General features: G+C 54.5%; 2 protein-coding genes across 4 annotated transcripts in view; both read right to left on the reverse strand.

Annotated features, from left to right (window-relative positions):
• RAB41 (RAB41, member RAS oncogene family) overlaps nt 1–3,799 on the reverse strand; it is a 20,506-nt gene extending 16,707 nt beyond the window's left edge. For both annotated transcript variants that reach the window (XM_064158998.1, XM_064158997.1), the window contains exons 1-2: nt 3,016–3,799; nt 1,214–1,272 (exon numbers count right to left, since the gene is read on the reverse strand). In XM_064158998.1, the coding sequence (XP_064015068.1) occupies nt 1,214–1,272; nt 3,016–3,094 (138 nt within the window). In that variant the 5' untranslated portion in view covers nt 3,095–3,799. The remainder of the gene's footprint in view (nt 1–1,213; nt 1,273–3,015) is intronic.
• Nucleotides 3,714–14,619, reverse strand: ARR3 (arrestin 3). 2 transcript variants are annotated; one of them, XM_064158996.1, is made up of 16 exons: nt 14,493–14,619; nt 11,835–11,880; nt 11,153–11,183; nt 10,756–10,816; nt 10,373–10,417; nt 9,773–9,972; nt 9,609–9,668; nt 9,312–9,379; nt 8,185–8,320; nt 7,269–7,353; nt 7,074–7,146; nt 6,434–6,571; nt 5,898–5,981; nt 5,610–5,633; nt 5,475–5,532; nt 3,794–3,927 (listed from the first exon to the last, which is right to left on the reverse strand). In XM_064158996.1, the coding sequence occupies exons 2-16, from the start codon at nt 11,849–11,851 to the stop codon at nt 3,826–3,828; spliced, it is 1,182 nt and encodes a 393-aa protein (XP_064015066.1). In that variant the 5' UTR covers nt 11,852–11,880; nt 14,493–14,619; the 3' UTR covers nt 3,794–3,825. The 2 variants fall into 2 exon arrangements, 1 of the variants encoding a protein (XP_064015066.1); XR_010305721.1 differs by having other exon boundaries at nt 3,714–3,919; nt 5,480–5,633.
• Between the last annotated feature and the right edge of the window lie 2,685 nt (nt 14,620–17,304).

Below are 17,304 nucleotides of genomic sequence, written 5' to 3' on the forward strand. Positions count from 1 at the left end.
CGGCAATTCCGGCACAAAGACATTTAATTTACTACATCAGATGTGCTCCCAGGCATTTAAATCAAGCAGATGTCCTAGTCCATCATAACCCCAGGAAACAAGTTACTGAGGGAATGGCTTCATTATTTTAAGACAGATTATCTCCAGCCTTAACAAACAGAGGCAACATTACCTGTTCTGGAAGGTCTCCATCAGAACGTGAACCATTTAGTGAGTATTTATTCCTGAGATTCCTATTCTCTGCAGCTGGCACACAGTTTATGACAACTGCAATGAGCAGATAAATCTGGGAGAGGACCTCACCACAGTCACGAAATGAAACAGAGGAAGGAAATGGCATGGAGGGAGGGAAGGCATGGAGGGAAATTGGCAGAAGTCTGTTAAGCCAAATCAATCTCAGTAGATCAAAAATTCAGTAGGAGGAAAACTCGGTTCTCACATTAAGAATGTAGTGATACATATAACAAAAAAAAACATCTTCTCTTCCTTTGCCAACTTAAAACAAGCCCAGTCTATACTTGTAGCTTTTTGTAGGCAGAATGCAAAGATCATCCTCCAGTCTCAACTTCTTTAAAGGTATCTGGTTTCTTCTAAAATACCACTGAGTGCTTCTGATGCAACCACTCTTCCAGAAACCTTCCAGGTCTCTTGCACACCTTCAGCCTCTTCATCCCTACCCTACTCTTGCCCTACCCAGACTTCTCAATTTTTTCTATTCATAGCCTTTTAGAATCACTATTTTTTTAGCTAAGAAAAAATGAGAGGATTTGCCATGAAGATCTAGCTACACACTCCAGACTCAACTATTTGCACCTAAATGGAAAGCCTCTACAGACACTGGAGACCAAGAACCACCATGTGTGTTCACATCTTATCTACTCTCTGTACCCTGAGTACCATCTTCTCAATTAGCCAACTTCACAAAGCAATGTTTCTCCCTGTTTTCCTCAAAGCTTCTCACATATCCAGGCAGGATCAAACCCCTGCTGCTTTACTGTACACTATTTCCTGACATCATGCTAGATGCTTGGCCTTGATCACAAAGCCTCATCTCTACTTCAAGGCACGTTACAACCTCACAAGTGATATTTAACTGGTAGCTCATGGAGAAATGTGCTTGGCCCTCAGAGCTCCCACAGGAATAAATATTAATAGCAGGGAATAGATTTACCCATATATATATAAAAAAAAATAAAACAAGACTACCACATACCTGGTAAGTATTGTCAAAACTGTCATACATAAATCTGGTGATCAGAGATGTCTTCCCAACTACAAAAGAAAAGAAAAATTACTTTCAAGCAGCAGTGGGGAAAAAAAACAGAAGGAAAAAAAAAGGCACTGCTTTGGGAGTGGCAGGCTGGAAAAGCATCAGCATCAAGCTGCCAATCTCAGGCTATTTCCCAGCTACATTCTCCTGTGAAATTCATCACCAGTGATGAAATTCATTCACAAAATCACAGAAGTCTCTCAAGACAAAACGACTTCAGTAGGTTAAAAACATATCATGACAAAAACGTGGTCCTCAAAAGGAAGGTTGTGATGCACATGAAAAAGAACTGGTTGCTGTAAACAAAGCCAGATTGGATGGGGCCTTGAGCAACCTGATCTAACTGAAGATGTCCCCGTCCACGGCAAGTGGCTTGGTACTAGATGATCCTGAAGGTTCTTTCCAACTCAAACCATTCTGTGATTGTATGAAATAAGAAATCTGCTTCTCAATCGTATTTTGCTACTTATGTAATCACCAAGTCTAGGTCTTCCAGACACAAACAGCAAAACAAGACACGGTGATGTCCCAGACATTGTTTAGCTGCTTCTGGCTGGGTAGAAAAGCAACATTCAAAACTAATTTATTCACAGCAAGATTTTATTCACAGAGTAAACTTTGGCAGCTTGCTTTAAAACTTAAATGCAAAGGCTCCAAATATCATCGAGAGGAAAAAAAAAGTGCAGAACTGACAAGCAACAAGAATCAAAGATTCTCCCTCAGGAAACCTGAGGGAAAAAAATCACAAGACACAGACAAAAAGAAGAGGGGAAAGGAGAAAATTGCCTAGAAAGATTGCGAAATTGTGAGCACTGGAGAGGGTTAAAAGAAGATGAGGCAAATGTGTGTCAGCAGGAGCATCAATCCCACCTTCCTAAGGCAGGAAAATTCAATAACTCCAAGATCTACAGCCCCGGGACCAAGGAGGCAAGTAGTAAAGAAGGCAATACAGTGAACAGTAACCCCAGTTCCGTGAAAAAGATTCCCGTCTATTTTATTAGAAAGAGGGGACGCAAGGAACACAACTTCCAGGCAAAACGAACACAAAAAACGCAGAGGTGAGGCAGGCAGCAGCCACGCTACACCAAGAGCATCGTTTCTCTGTCCAGTACAGGCCACAGGCTCGGCGTGGCCGCGCTCAGAGCCACAGAACGCAGGGCCGAGCAGCCCCTCAACGGCCACCAGCAAGGCCCGCCCGGCTCCGCCGAGCCCCGCGCCTCCCGACAGCGCACTGCGGGCCGGCACCGGGACAAGGCCCGACCCCAGCAGGCGAGAAGCCAGGCCCTCCGGGCAGGCAGGACCGCCGGGTAACAATGGGGCCGGGGCGCTCGCCAAGCCCGAGGCCTACGGCCGGACCACGGCGGGGCCGCCCCTCCCCGGTGGACACCTCCCGCGGGGACCCCGGAAGGCTCGTCACCGCCTTCCCGCTGGGCGGGGAGCGGCCCTTAACGGTTCCTCCGTCACCGCGCCCTCACGGGCCTCAACGGATCCTCACACACCCCTCCCGCTCGGCTCCCCGGGAGCCTTCAGCGCTTCCTTTCCCCCACCCGCCCCGCCCTCAACACACGCTCCGGGCCCTTAACGGTTCGGAACGGCCCCGAACGCTTCCTCGCGGCTCCGAATGGCTCCTCACCGCCCGCCTGACAGCGCTAGGCCCGTGACGGCCCCTCACCGCGCCCCCTCCCAGCGATGCCGGGCCCCCGAGGCGCCCCCGGCACTCCTCCCGCCGCCGCCGCCCATCTCACCGCTCTGCTCGCCCAGAAAGACGAGCTTGAACTTCCTCAGCGGGTTCCCGAACTCGCCGCCGCTGCCGGGCGCGGACATGGCGGCGCGGGGAGGCCGAGCCGGAGCCGTGACTGAGGAGAAGGAGAAACCACCGAGCGCACACCGGCACCGCCGCCGCCCCGCCCGCCGCGCCGCGCGTCACTTCCGCTGCCGTCACGCACACGTCACCTCCGGCCCGCCGCGGGGGCGGGAGAGCTGCCGTGACCGGGGGCGGTGCCGGTCGGGGCCTGGCACCGGCGGCCCAGGCTAGACGCGGCCGTCTCTTGCTTCTTCCGCCGACGCCTACGGCGGTTTGCAGGCCCCGGCTGCCCGGTTCGGGCTCTCCCCCGGCACGGAGCGCTTCCCCCCCGCCCCTATCACGACACGGAGCTTGTCACCGGGCTAGAGGGGCGGGTTTATTTATAACGGTGTCACAGAGTATTGCATAACGCAGGCAAACGACACAACAACGCTGCTGACGGCACTCAGCCGGGCTCCGGCACACCCTCCCTCTCTCTGCCCTCGCTGGCACCCGTGGGCTCAGGGAGGTGGGAGCACCTTTCTGGGGTGGCGGTACACCGGGTGGCTTCTGCCACCGCAAACGGGGCTTGGAGTCGGTGTGGAGGAGCCCGGGGGAGCGGACGGAGTACCTAAAGGGGTACATCGCACCGGGGTGGGGAGAGGGCGGAGGGGTCTGCACCGCCTGCGGTACGGCGGGGAACACGCTACGGGCATCTACAGCCCAAACCGGCGGCCGGCGGCTGTCCGTGCAGGCAGGCAGCAGAGTAGCTTTACTCTTTCTCAGCTTCCTCCTTCTCATCCTCGTCGTCTTTCTCCCCCTTGAGTTTTTGGCGAGCGAATTCCTCGATGACGATGTCCTCCTCGCTGGAAGGGAGAGCAGAGTACGGTGGTGAGCCAGGGGAAGGCAGCCACAGCCGGGCTGCCCGGTGGGCACCTCGATGAAGAGGGCCAACTGTGTGCTGACGCCCAAACTTTGCTCCTAGTGGAGTGCAGCGTGGCCCTTCAGCCTGTCCCTGCCCCCACACACACAGAGCCAGGTCGCTGCAGCCCCCCAGCCTGAGCCCAGCACGGGCACGCAGGGCAGAGCGCTGGCTCAGCGGCCGGCGTACATGGCAGCGCTCTCCTGCAACTGCTTCAGCAGCTTTCGAGACAATGTTCTTGCATCGTCAAGGGGAAAAAAAGAAGGAAGGAAAGGAAATTAAAGTGGAGACAAAGAGGTTAGTTACCTTCTTGTCAAACACAAGTGGTGGGTGACGTCAAGGGAGAGCCACAAAATGAGAAACGGGGTAAGAAAATGGAAAAAATAAAGAGTCAGCAAAACCCCTGCCAAGAGCTTGTGGATGTGAAACGACTTGGCAGAAATCTGCAGGGAGCAATCGTGGGGACAGGCCAGGAGATTTCCTCCTCTGCAAGCTGCAATCTGCTAGCTGAGCTGAGAAACCGATCGACTTTGGTGTGCAGACCCTGCCCTCGCAGCCAGAGTTTCCAGGCTCCAAATCCCAGCGCTCGTGTCCTGTGTCAGGGTGTAACCAGACACAAAAAACAGCCTTCTGGGGCTTGGCAAGCCAGGTCCAGCTGCGGGGCTGCCAGGAATGCCTTTGGCATGCTGTGGCTTTCTGGAGGGAAATAACCCCATCTGTGGCTTCAGCTGGAGTAGTCTCACGTCGTGGGAGGAGAAGAAGATGCTGCTGGGGCACGGGGCTGTGACCAGCGCTGCTTCCAGCAGCTGAGAGATGTCGGCATGGGGCGGATAGGGACCATAGGGGATGTATGTCAAGCAGTAGCATTTGTGACTAGGAGATGCAGCACTGCTGGCTGCTGCTGAGAGACAAGGCAAGGGCTGTGGTGGCAGCAGCAGAGGCTGCTGTGTTTGCAGCAAGAGGAGTTGTAAAACAAGCCCTGGAAACCTGCAGAATGCATGCTGAGCCCAGCGTTTGAGCCCTTTCAGATTGTGACAGCACTCCTGCTGACTTTGGAGGGGGTTATGCATTCTGCTGTGACACAGGAACTCAGGACTTTGAGTCCTAATCCAAGGATGGAATCTCAAACTGGAATGGGGCAAGATGTCTATCTGTGATGGACTTGTGATACCCATCCGCAGTGGGTCTGTGACATCCATTACGTGATGGATCTCTATGGTAGAGGAAACACTGGCTTGAGGTGTACGGAGTCCCCTCCTTACCTTGGCTTATCTGTAGTCCATTGATAAGTAAAGCACAGGGAGGCAAAGATTGAGAGAAACACATATGAGGGTTAGTAGAGAACAGACACCTCAGCCAACCTCTCTTAATGCTCAGGTGGTTTTCAGGAAAGAGAGATGTTGGCATGGCTGGCAGCCAGGGAGGCAGCTGCATCAGCACTGCCTTTACCAGTTTCTCTCTGCCCTCGGGCTGCCTTCCTGGCAGCATCCCAAGAGCTGCTTACCATCCGCAGGCTTCGGGTGCATCAAGATGACAGGCATCTCAACCCCAACGTCACTGGAAGGAAAGGGACTTCTCTCAACAAACCTGCCCAGCACCACACCGGGCCAGCCCTGCAGGCAGCTCTCCCTTACCTGGAAGTGAGATCCCCCAGGATGCTGCAGCAGTGAGAGAGAAGGAGCAGAAATCAGCCGAGGCAGAGGAGAAGAGGTGTTAGACTTTGATTTAACAGTAAGGTAAAAGGTGGTTTATAGCAGGGCTGAAGGGCAGCAGTGATGGGGATGGAGTCAGAGACCAGCCCAATATCCAGTTGCCCCATGGCCCAGAAGAGCAGGGAAGGGATGTGGGGATGGCCATTGATACAAGATCCCACAGCGTGGCCCAGGGGGATGGTCCCTACACCCGTGCCCGCAGAGCCTCACCCTCCTCGGGACACCACCAGGTTGACCTTCACTTTGTAGGACACCAAGATGCCCAACACTTCCTTGTCCATGCCAGGTCTCAGGCTAGGGAAAGACAGAATGGAGCAGAGAGGTCAGCAGTGCTGTCTATCAACAACCACAGACTCCCTCTGCTCCCCCCTCAACCCCTCACAGGGCTATTTGTGTGCCCCATTTCATGGTGGGTGCACTGGGATCTAATGGGAGAAGACAACACAACATGGCAGGAGAGGAGAGGGCAGAGTAGATCACTTGGCTGAAGCCACCTAAGATGGGATTTACTCCCAAGATGAGACCAGATGTAGCTCTTCAGAGGGGTATAGGGACTTCTGATAATGGTTGGGACTGGGGCACTATGTATCTCCTATAAGATGCAGGGGTGGAATCAGGCACAGGAGGTTTTGGGGGACCCTTGGTGGGAGCTCAGAGCATCCTGAGCAACATGAAGCTGTTGGAGAAGGAGGAAGGTGTGGGTCTGTCCATAGCAGGGAGTCAAGAGAACCTCACTTGGCTCTTACATGGTGGTGGAGGCCAGGTTGGTGTCCTCATGCTTGAGCTTGCCATCAAGAGCCAGGCCTCGCTTCTCACGGTTGGCTGCAAGCGTGGGAGTGATGGAGTACGTTTTGGAGAAGGTGGAATTGGCTGCCACAGTCTCACTGGAAGAGGTTGGACAGGAGAGTTCAGAGCCAGCATCAGCCTGGTGAGTGCTCAGTGCTTACCCGAGGACACTCAGCATCCTGCCAGGCTCCTGGGCAGAGCCAGACCTGCCACACTGCCCTCCCCATGCAGCTCTCTGGGCTGGTTTCCTGCTCTCCTTCCCTCACACAACCACTTCTTTTTTTGTCCCCCTGCCTTTTCTGCAGCTGGTCTGGTTCTTAGGGGTGCAGATGCTGTGGCTGGCCCCAGAGATGCAAATCAAGGAGAGGAAGCAGACAGAGGGCAGCTGCTCACCTGCCCCCAGGGACCTCCACAGCCAGCACTGGCTTGTGCTGGGGGCATGGTGTCCACAACCTTCCCTCTCCTCTGCTTCCTCTGTGTTTTCTCCTCTCACCCTGCTACTTCTGTTGCTTGGTCTCTGTTACTCTCCCCTCCTCCTCCGCCTTTCTCTTCCTCCCTCTGACCTCAGTGCTGTGCCACCCTCAGCCCCTTTCTGCTCACTTTATCTCCTCGGTGCACACAGTCTTTGTGTATTTATCCAGCGAATAGAGGACAACGTCTGTGACCTGATCAACTGCGGAGAGACAGAAGAAGTGACACATCAGAGGCATGGGCACGCAGTGCCTACCTCCTCTGGGGAGTCCAGGATGCGCTGGGTGCTGGGTGTGCCCCCTCCCACACCCCCCCCCCCCTCACCTGAAAGCTTAATCTTTTTCACAATCTTGTTGGTGGTGTTGTTGATGTTGACAGTCACATTGATAGGGTCTCCGTGGTAGTAGATCTGCAGTGGGAAGGGGCTCAGTTACATGACCAAGCATCCTGGTCCCCATCCCTGGGGACACGTGGGGTGGCATAAGCCAGGGGACAGTCCTCCATACTGTAAAGGGTTAACCCTTCTGAGGGGGGTGGATCTGAACCTGACTCCAGGCGTAGTAGTTAGCCTACTCCCACATCCTATCTAGAGCCCCTATAAAACACAGGAACTTGTTTCTCTCTCTCTCTTTGCCTGCCTGATAGCACCACCCTTGTTCCTGCTGCTGTTTTGCCATGTGGTCATCCCACCCCATGGTGGACACCCCCTGCCTGAAATCTGCCTCCATCCATTGCCATCAATCTGGTTGTGTATATAACTGTTGTGTCTTGTTTCCCTTCCCTATACCTCTTTGTAACTCCCCTACCATAAATACCTTTTATTTATTGTTAAAGTTTGTCTCTTAACTTCCAAATCAAAGCAAGAATATTTATTTGGGTGGTTTTTTTTTCCTCTCTACATCTAGAATCATAGAATCAACCAGGCTGGAAGAGACCTCCAAGCTCATCCAGTCCAACCTAGCACCCAGCCCTATCCAATCACCTAGACCATGGCACTAAATGCCTCATCCAGTCTTTTCTTGAACACCTCCAGGTGTTTTCTTTCCAAAAAGGGGGGAGAGGAGAAGACATCTTATTATTATCTGGGTTCTCCTTAGCCCTATTTTGAGTCTCTGGGAAATGCAAACTAGAACCAAGACAATTAATTTGGCGCCCAACGTGGGGCTCGAACTCACAACCCTGGGATTAAGAGTCCCATGCTGTATCCCTCCAGGAGAGTTAACCCTTTACACATACTGACCTCCTTATCCAGGGAGGCTTCGAGGTGCAGGGGCTTGTCAGACATCATGAACTGCCGAGTGGTCTCCGACTTCGGGGCCGGCCCCGTGTTCACAGGCGCAAACTGGATCTTGCGGATGATAAGGCGCACCGAGTTCCTGCGGGGCAAGAAGTGGTCACCCCCTGGCCCCCACCACAGATCAGTGAGGCCGTCAAGGGGCTGTCTCTGGGGACAAAAGGAAAAAGGCCTTGGGGCCTGGGGTGATGAAAAGCCTGCAGTGTGAGTGCAGCCCAGACACAACCCTGTGCTGGGCTGCAGCAAGAGCAGTGTGGGCAGCAGGGCAAGGGAGGGGATTCTGCCCCTTGGCTCTGCTCTCCTCAGATCCCACCTGCAGTCCTGGGTGCAGTTCTGGAGCCCCCAGCACAAGCAGGACATGGAAGTGTTTGAGCCAGTCCAGAGGAGGCCACCAAGATTCTCAGAGGGCTGCAGCAGCTCTGCTATGAGGACAGGCTGAGTTGGGGCTCTGCAGCCTGAAGAAGGCTTTGAGGAGACCTTGGAGTGGCCTTGAAGTATCTGAAGGGGGCTCCAGGAGGGCTGGGGAGGGACTATTGACAAGGTGTGGTAATGACAGGATGAGGAGGAATGGGTTTGAACTGGCAGAGGGAAGATTGAAAGTGGCTGTTAGGAAGAAGCTGTTTGCAGTGAGGGTGGTGAGACACTGGCACAGGTTGCCCAGGGAGCTTGTGGAGCACAGAAGCACCCAATGTGATCTTTGATCCCTGGAGGTGTTCAAGGCCAGGTTGGATGAGGCCTTGAGCGACCAGTTCTAGTGGGAGGTGTCCCTGCCTGTGGCAGGGGGCTGGAGCTGACTGAGCTTTGAGGTCCCTTTCAACATAAACCATTCTATGGTTCTGTTCTATGATTCTATCATAGTGTCTGTAGCCAAATGGGGCAAGCTGCAGCCTGCTGGTAGGATGTGGTGGGCTCTGACATGAGACTGCTGCCCCTCCTCCAGGCAAAGTACCTGGAGCCAAGCATGTCACAGGCTGCTGACGAGTTCTCAGCCTGAGCCTGAAGCTGGCCACCTCAAAATCATCTGTTTGGTCTTTTTAGGGCCGCAGGAAAGGAAAGGGATCCCCTTCAGATACCTCTTGTGAATTTTCTCCTCCAGATTTTCAGCACAAAATCCTTTGACCTCGAAGTCCACACCACAGGCCTGTTGGGGACGTGTACAGTCACTCAGCAGGAGGGACTCAGAGCTGCCTTCAAGTTATTTTCCCTCCTTCCACTTCACCTCTGGAAATCCTAGTCCCAGCTCCATCCACCCTTCCTCCCCAGCCCTCACCCCACAGGCCACATTCCCATTTAAATGAAGCAGCTCCTCATTTTTTGGCTTTCTGCAACTGAGTGGCTCCAAAGGACAGGGATTGGGGACAGTAGCTCACCTTTCCCACGTCATCAGGACCTGGCTGGAGGGTTACTGAGCAGGGCAGGTTGGTGGCAATCTGGGCAGAACAGGGTGAAAAAGGTAAATAGAGAACATGCCCAGGTAGGGGCTCGGGTGCACACCGTGCAGATGTGCAGCCAGGGAGGGCTGAGCAGCCCCTACCTCGAAGGTGAAGGGGTAGGCATTCTCCCCAAGCTTCTTCATCAGTTTCTCCTGCAAAGGAGTGAGGGTTTTGGGTGCCTGGTCTGGCACTGGTGGGAAGATCTGGGTGGTCAAGACGTAGAGGTCCTTCCTGAAGGTCAGCCCAATAACGTCGAGGTCATCTCGGCCGTAGCGAAAGGCGCAAGTCAGCGTCACGTACACTGAGGCCAGGTGGAAATGGAGAGGAGCAGGGACAGGGCGAGGGGGAGGTGAAGGGAAGGCACAGGGGAAAAGGGGTTGAATAAAGAGGAAGGAAAGAAAAACTGCTTTAATGACTCCTCAGGAGAAATAGGAGCCTGTTGTCAGGACCCCAGACCTCAAACACCAAGTTCATAAAGCTCCTCGCATCTTTCTGCGAGGCTTGGGTGGCTTCAGAACTGTGCCCCAGGCAGAAGATGTGGGAAAAAAGAGGCAGCTTTTCTCCCTGGGTCAGCCTAATGTACGATGAGCTGCACATGAGCTGTTACAGCTTCAACCTGACTACAGTCCCAGGTTATTGGTGAGCTTTGCACTGGCTTCCATCCCTTCCCCTTCATAACATGGAGCCTTGTGTCTCGATACCTTTCCTGTCCTTTAGGTACTCCGGGTCGATCAGACAGACACCATCTGCAAAGAAACAGAGGAAAAGGGCTGGTGAGCTCAGCTGCTCAGAAAGGTCCCTGCAAAACCCACGTTTTTAACATCCAAATCATCTGCTCCTTGGCTGGGAGAGTGACCAAGGAGAGCTGCTGGTCAGGGGAGCAGCGATGCCTCCTCCAGCGTTGCCACCAGCAGCACAGTCAGGCTGTTTTGCAAAGGGATGTTGTCCCTTTCACCACCCTTTCCCTGTAAGAGCAGGCTATCTGCTCCTGTGGAGCTGCTTTTGCTGCTGGCAGGAAGCAGAGATGAGCAGCCACCAGTCCCTCAGGACCCATGCTTTCCCTGGCTGGCATCACCCCACTCACCTACAGAGTCCACCTTCTCTACATGATCCACAAAATCTCTCTTCCCCAGGTAGATGGACAGCTGGAGACAGCACACAGTGGAAGGAAAGGAGAAGTGGGTTTAGTGTTTGCCATTGAATTGTGTCAGAGGATTTGCTGGCCCTGCTGTGAGCGTGTTGGACCAGGCATCACACTTAAAGGGCTTGTTTGGAGTTTGGTTCCTCTGTTGAGAAGCAAGCCCTGTGCTGCCATCATGGCAGGTACAGCAGGAGTCAGTCAGATTTCAAAGGGAAGAGAACCCAGCCTGCATGCCATTTCCTGGGCAGAGCCACCCTGGAAAGGGCCTAAGCCTGCATCTTGGGCTGACCCACACCCAAGGACAGGGCTCACAGCCCCATCTCTACGTGCATGGACTCACCTTGCTGTTGGGGCTGGTCTTCTTGAACACCCTGTGAAGGAAACACAGGAAGATGCATTTGGAAGACCCTGGATGAGGCACAGGGAGGGGGCAGCCATTTGTCTGCCTCAGTCAAGGAGGTGAAGGCTTCCCTACAAGCATGGTGCATCTCCAAGAGCTATGCTAGAGCATGCACAGGATGTCCCGGCCTTGGGGAATTCTGTCCCCTGCAAATTCAGAGCCAAACCCACCCTCTCTGGCTGCCCAGTGAACTGGTGGAGTCCATTCCTGGAAGGGCTTAGGAGCCATGTAGATGCAGTGCCCAGAGAAGCGGTTTAGCAGTGACCTGGCAGTGCTGGGCTAACGCTCAGACCTTTGAGGTCTTTCCCAGCCAAAACTACTCCATGATGCTTTGATTCCATGTCATGCTCCTGAGCTCAGTGTGTGACCATCAAGCAGGGGGTGCACTAGCTGGCTGTGTCTTCAGGGCAAGTGGGCAAGCACCAAAGCACAGCAGAAAAGCAAAGCTGCTTTGCTGGCTCTGTCATCACTCGCTGCAGTGAGCTCTAGCAAGCTCAGGTACCTGCACGCAGGGCCAGCAGGTGGGATGAGCTGGGGGAACTCATTTTCTCCCTCTGCTCCTGCCCTGCAATGCCCTGCTCCATCCCAACCAAATCTTAAAAGAAGAAAACCAGAAACTTACTTTGAGCCGTCTGCCATTTTAAATCAGCAGCCACACAGGTGGAGATCTGTGGGGAGAGATGGAGAGGGGAAAGCATGGGTGAGGTGGTGAGGAAGGGGCAGCCTGGGGACAAACTCGTCCACCTCCCAGCCAACTGCAGAGCCCTCGGGCTATGGCACTGCTGGGATGGTTCAGCTGGTGCTGCCCAGCTTCAGGGTGGCACACAAAGCATGTGGCAGTGGCTGGAGACTCAGCAGGGCAATTAAGGCGAGCAAGCTCTTTGCCCTTAGTGAAAAGGGTGGGGGAGGAGGAAAAGGGAGAGCAATGCCCTGGGCAGGCAGACTTCAGAAAACAGGGAGTACAGGGTGAATCCTCAAGGGAATGAGTTCAAGGCTGGGAAAGACACAAGAGGGCTTAGGGAGTTTTAATGCTCTGATTTCTTGCCTGCAGGAAATTGGCTGTTGTGGCTTAATGGCAGCAATGGGCTTGTTTTGTCCCATCACTCACAGGAGAGTGAGGAAACCACAAGCAGAAGGGGCAAGGGAGGCTTAACAACCCTGTGGGCACGGGGGTGCCAGGCTGCACAGCCCTGACCCACGGCCCCTTTGTCCCCATCCGTGGCTGGCAGTGCTGAGAGCCTGCCTGGCCCTGCCTGTGTTTTGCTTGTTCAAGCCTGGCTCCCAGAATTAAACTGTAAATATGGCATGGATCACCAGCTGATTCGCTGGGAGATTAGATGGGATGAGCTCAGCTTCTTAAAAGTTAGGCAGCTCTGACATTAACAGAGCTTAAGACCAAGCAGGATTTTAAGCCCCAGAGGCATGTGGGCAGAGTTGCCTCTTTACGCAACCACAGGGATGCTGGGGAGAAAGAAGAAATTGATATGGGGGGAGGAGATGATCCTCTTCCCCATAGGGAAACAAGGGATTAGTCCCAAAGACAAGATCTTTGATGTCCTCAGGTGCTGTGGGATGTGAAGCTCGAGTCTCCTTGCCTGTAGCAGCAAGAGAAGGTTCAAAGAGAGTGGGAGCAGAGTAGCCCTGTGGGCTCAGCCCTCTCCAAAGCCTGGGAATTGGGGATGAGGCAATGAAAGATGAAGGAGAGAAGAGCTGAACCTTCTCCTCTGTGTCTCCCAAACTCCAGAGTGGGGATTTGGACCCCTTCTGGCTTGGCTAAGCTCACCCACACCTGTCTCATCTGCCCATAGCTGCTGGCGTGGCCACACCGAAATCCTTTTGGCCACATCTCTCCCCTTTCAGACCCAAAGCGCCCTCCCTTCCAGCCACAGTCTGCCACCAGCGTCCCTGTCCCCGAGTGTTTCACAAACCAGCCGAATCCATGCCCCAAAGCACTGGCAGCAAAGCAGGCAGCACTCACCTGGCTGGCGTATGGACTGACAGACAGACACTCTGCTCTTCCTCTCCCAGCACGTCCCACTGCCACCCAGTCACTACAGGCTGCTCCCAGCCCTGCCGCTTCTTATACCCTCCTGATGGTCCCTCCCCTGGCACCTGATCTCACCGCTTGGCTTTGGCTGGAGCTACATAGAGTGTGTGTGTGTGTGTGCACCGTGGGAGAGGTGCTTTGGGGAAGAATCCTATTAGTTTATTAATTGAGGAGACGCTTCATGAGTAAGAGTGAGCTATAAATACCAGCTGCTGCCAGAGCCCCTGGAAAGCAGCTTATGGAGATTGGCAAAGAGGGCTTAGGAGCAAGGTGATGGTAATTGAGGTGGAAGCTCTGCTCCCCCATGGGCAGGGGCACAGAGTCCCATGGGAGCTGTCTACAACTGCTCCCATGGCAAGTGGAGCTGGGCACGAGGGTGGATGGAGTTGGCAGAAGAGGCCTGCTGGGTTTTATCTCTCCTTTACGCACTTTGCCCGGTGGCTAACAGATGGGCAGGAAGAGCAGGCAGCTTCCTGCAAGGCCATCATGCCCAGAGGTGACCTGCTGTGGTCCAGGGCACACAGGACTCCCTTGCCACGAGGACACCGATGTACAACACGATGGGCTGAAGGCACATTCAGTGCTGCAGCAGCAGCAGATCCCACCCCAGGCTTTGCTCTCCCCAAAGCAGTGGGAAATCATGGAATGATTTGGGTTGGAAGTGGCCTTTAAAGGTCATCTTGTCCAACAGCAGGGGAGTTGGAACTGGATGATCTTTCAGATCCCTTCCATCCTAAACCCCTCTATGACTCTAACTCCCCTGCACTGAGCAGGAACATCAGCTAGATCAAGCTGCTCAGAGCCCCATACAACCTGCTCCAGGGCTGGAGCATCTACTGTGGAAGTGCTGGCCAACTGTCAGCCATGGGGCATGGCCCTGCCACCGTCCCTCAGCACCGCTCAGCAATCTGCTCAGCCCCACAACATTTCATAACGCCACAGGCTGGCCTTGCCTGACCTGATTAGCACATCATTAATTCAAGGTTTGCTGCTGCAAATAGAAACCCATTGAAAGCACAGTAGATTTGCCTTGGGGCTGGCTGGTTGAGAACTCCTCACTACCACCCTTCCTCACATAACTGGGGTGCAGAACCCCCCCTTCCTGCAGGGCAGGCTGCAGCATGCTCACGTAGATGCTGCCCTTAGGCTAGCCCTGAGGACAAGTCACAGCCCCAAAGGCACCCCCAAGCAGCCTGCAAACTGCTCCAGAAAGGCCCCACTCATCTTCCTCACCTCCAGCATTCTTCAAGCCCTTGCATGCTCAGCCAGGTCCTTTGCTTTGAGCATGTTGTTCGCTCTGGCTCAGCCTCCAGAACTGACCACTTAGGTCAGGATGTCTCTGCTCCCACCTTATACCTCCACCCCAGAGCTCACAGCACACTATATCAGCTCAACCTTTATCACCTGGCTACCAGCCCCTCCCAAATGCATCCCACCTGTTCCCCTGGCCCCATGGAAGCCATTGGGAGCCACCATAGCACACCAGCCTCACTTGCCCAGTGCTTTAGTTGACAGCACGCATTGCCCAAGGCCAGGACTTGTGAACTCTTTAATTGCATACAAGAGAGCTTCTTAGTTTGCAGATTAGTGGGTGCTATTTCTGCCAAGGGCAGGGGGACACGTGAACTGTGACCTTCCCGCTGGCGGCTGGAAGGGGAGGAGGAGGAGGAAACATCTCCACCTGAACACCCATTGTCTGGGCAGAAGGGACAGCAGAGTGGCCACCTGCAGTGCCGTGCCTCAGGCACCTGCTCCTGAGCGGTCTTTGTTAGGCTCTTAATGAAGCCCCAGAGACTGGAGGCTGTAGGGTCTGCAGTGTAGTGAGGATGGAGAGCAGGTTTCATTCAGCTTCATCTCGATTTAATCCTGGCTGGGTGGAGTCAGACAGGAAGATCTTGCCCAAGTCAGAAGATAGACATTTCCCCTCCCCAAGACAGTGGTGAGACGTGCAGCCCACATCCCTTCCCGTGCTTCAGCTGTGCTCCAAACCAAGTGGCAGGGAAGGAAGCTGGGGGGTGCAGCACCGTGTTAAAAATACTATGGAAGTGAGAGAGGGCTTCTTCCTTTTTCCTGTTTGATACACGGCCAGAGGCTCCTCTCATCTGCCTCATCTCACCCATCCCTCCGGGTCCATGTGGTACATGAAGCACAGCTCCAACAGCTTGTCCCAGTGCAGGACACTGCTGGACATGGGGCTAGTGGAGCACTTGGGGACCTGGCTTCATTGCACTTCCCAATGGACAGCATCCTGCCGCCCTGGGGAACAGCTGTGCGGCTTTCCACATCCTCCCACTATGATGGCCTCACCTGCAGGGTCTGCCCTTTGAAGGGAGCCCAGGTGGAGCCAAAGCCACCCAGCAAGCTGGCACCAGTGACCCCACACTGCTTTCCAAACTACAGCTGTCCCCAGGCGCTGGCAGAGCTCCCTGGTTCCTGACTCACAGTCTCACAGTATCACCAAGGTTGGAAGAGACCTCACAGATCATCAAGTCCAACCCTTTACCACAGAGCTCAAGGCCAGACCATGGCACCAAGTGCCACGTCCAGTCCTGCCTTGAACAGCTCCAGGGACGGTGACTCCACCACCTCCCCGGGCAGCCCATTCCAGTGTCCAATGACTCTCTCAGTGAAGAACTTTCTCCTCACCTCCAGTCTAAATTTCCCCTGACATAGCTTGAGGCTGTGTCCTCTCGTTCTGGTGCTGGCCACCTGAGAGAAGAGAGGCTCAGCCTGCAGCACCACCTTACATAAACACCCATGGCCAGCACCACTGATTTCCCAAAGTCCCCAGGAGCTCCAGGCCTTCCTCCCCTGATCTGGATTAAGTGGTGTGAAGAGCATTAATCTGAAGCCAAGGCGCCTCCGCTGCTGCCGGGCATTACTGCTGCTGTTAAGTAACGGCAGGAGCAGAGCCAGTGGGAGTGGGGCTCTGGCAGCATGGGGGGCTCTGGCAGCATGGAGGCCTCTGACCACTGACCCCCCACAAACTCACCATGCTGGTCATCCACATGGTGGGCCCTCAAGAGAGATACAAGCACTGCCATGTGGCCCAGAGCCACCAGCCCAAATTCACATGAGCTGCCTGACTTCATGTGACCCTGGCCACATGTTCCTCTGAAGGTCAGAAACCCATGAGGAAGCCTCATCAGGGGCTTTTGGCATGTCTACACTGATGGGCTCAGCCAGGTGGTGAAGGGGGATGATCCCTTTCTGCCGGGTTCATGGCTGCGGTGGTTGGCTTGCAATGCCAAGGGTGGCAGACAGCCAGGAGTATGGCTTGGCACAGCATTCCATCTTTATCCTCATCCTCTGGCAGGATCTCACCCTCCTGTCTACCCCTAGAGCAGCCCTGGTGCTCCCAGGCACCCTGGCAGCAGGTGGTGGCTGCTGCTCATCTGTAATTAACTGGTGCTAATCAGCACAGTGCAGCTCCAACCAGCTGCACACACGTGGCCTCCTTATCCTTTGCCACCAGGGGTCTGCACCCAGGGTCTTCAGGCACCTCTGGTACTGTTTGCAGCTCTGTTCTGCCAGAGAAATCATCCTTTCTTCCACACCCACTCCTTTCTTTCTTTGAGCCTATCATCAGTAAGTTTGCAGATGACACCAAGCTAGGAGCAAGTGTGGAGCTGTCGGAGGGTAGGAGAGCCCTGCAGAGGGACCTGGCCAGGCTGGATGGGTGGGCAGAGGCCAAAGGGATGAGACTGAACAAGGCCAAGTGCAGGGTTCTACACTTTGGTCACAACAACCTCAAGCAGCACTACAGGCTGGGGACAGAGTGGCTGAGAGCAGCCAGGCAGAGAGGGACCTGGGGGTGCTGGGAGAGAGGAGCTGAAGCTGAGGCAGCAGTGTGCCCAGGTGGGCAGCAGAGCCAATGGCATCCTGGGCTGGCTCAGGAGCAGTGTGGGCAGCAGGACAAGGGAGGTTCTTCTGCCCCTGTGCTCAGCACTGCTCAGGCCACACCTTGAGTGCTGTGTCCAGTTCTGGGCTCCTCAATTCAAGAGAGATGTTGAGGCGCTGGAAGGTGTCCAGAGAAGGGCAGCAA

Source organism: Pogoniulus pusillus, chromosome 19, assembly GCF_015220805.1.
Source record: "Pogoniulus pusillus isolate bPogPus1 chromosome 19, bPogPus1.pri, whole genome shotgun sequence".
In the NCBI taxonomy this organism is placed as follows: Eukaryota; Metazoa; Chordata; class Aves; order Piciformes; family Lybiidae; genus Pogoniulus; species Pogoniulus pusillus.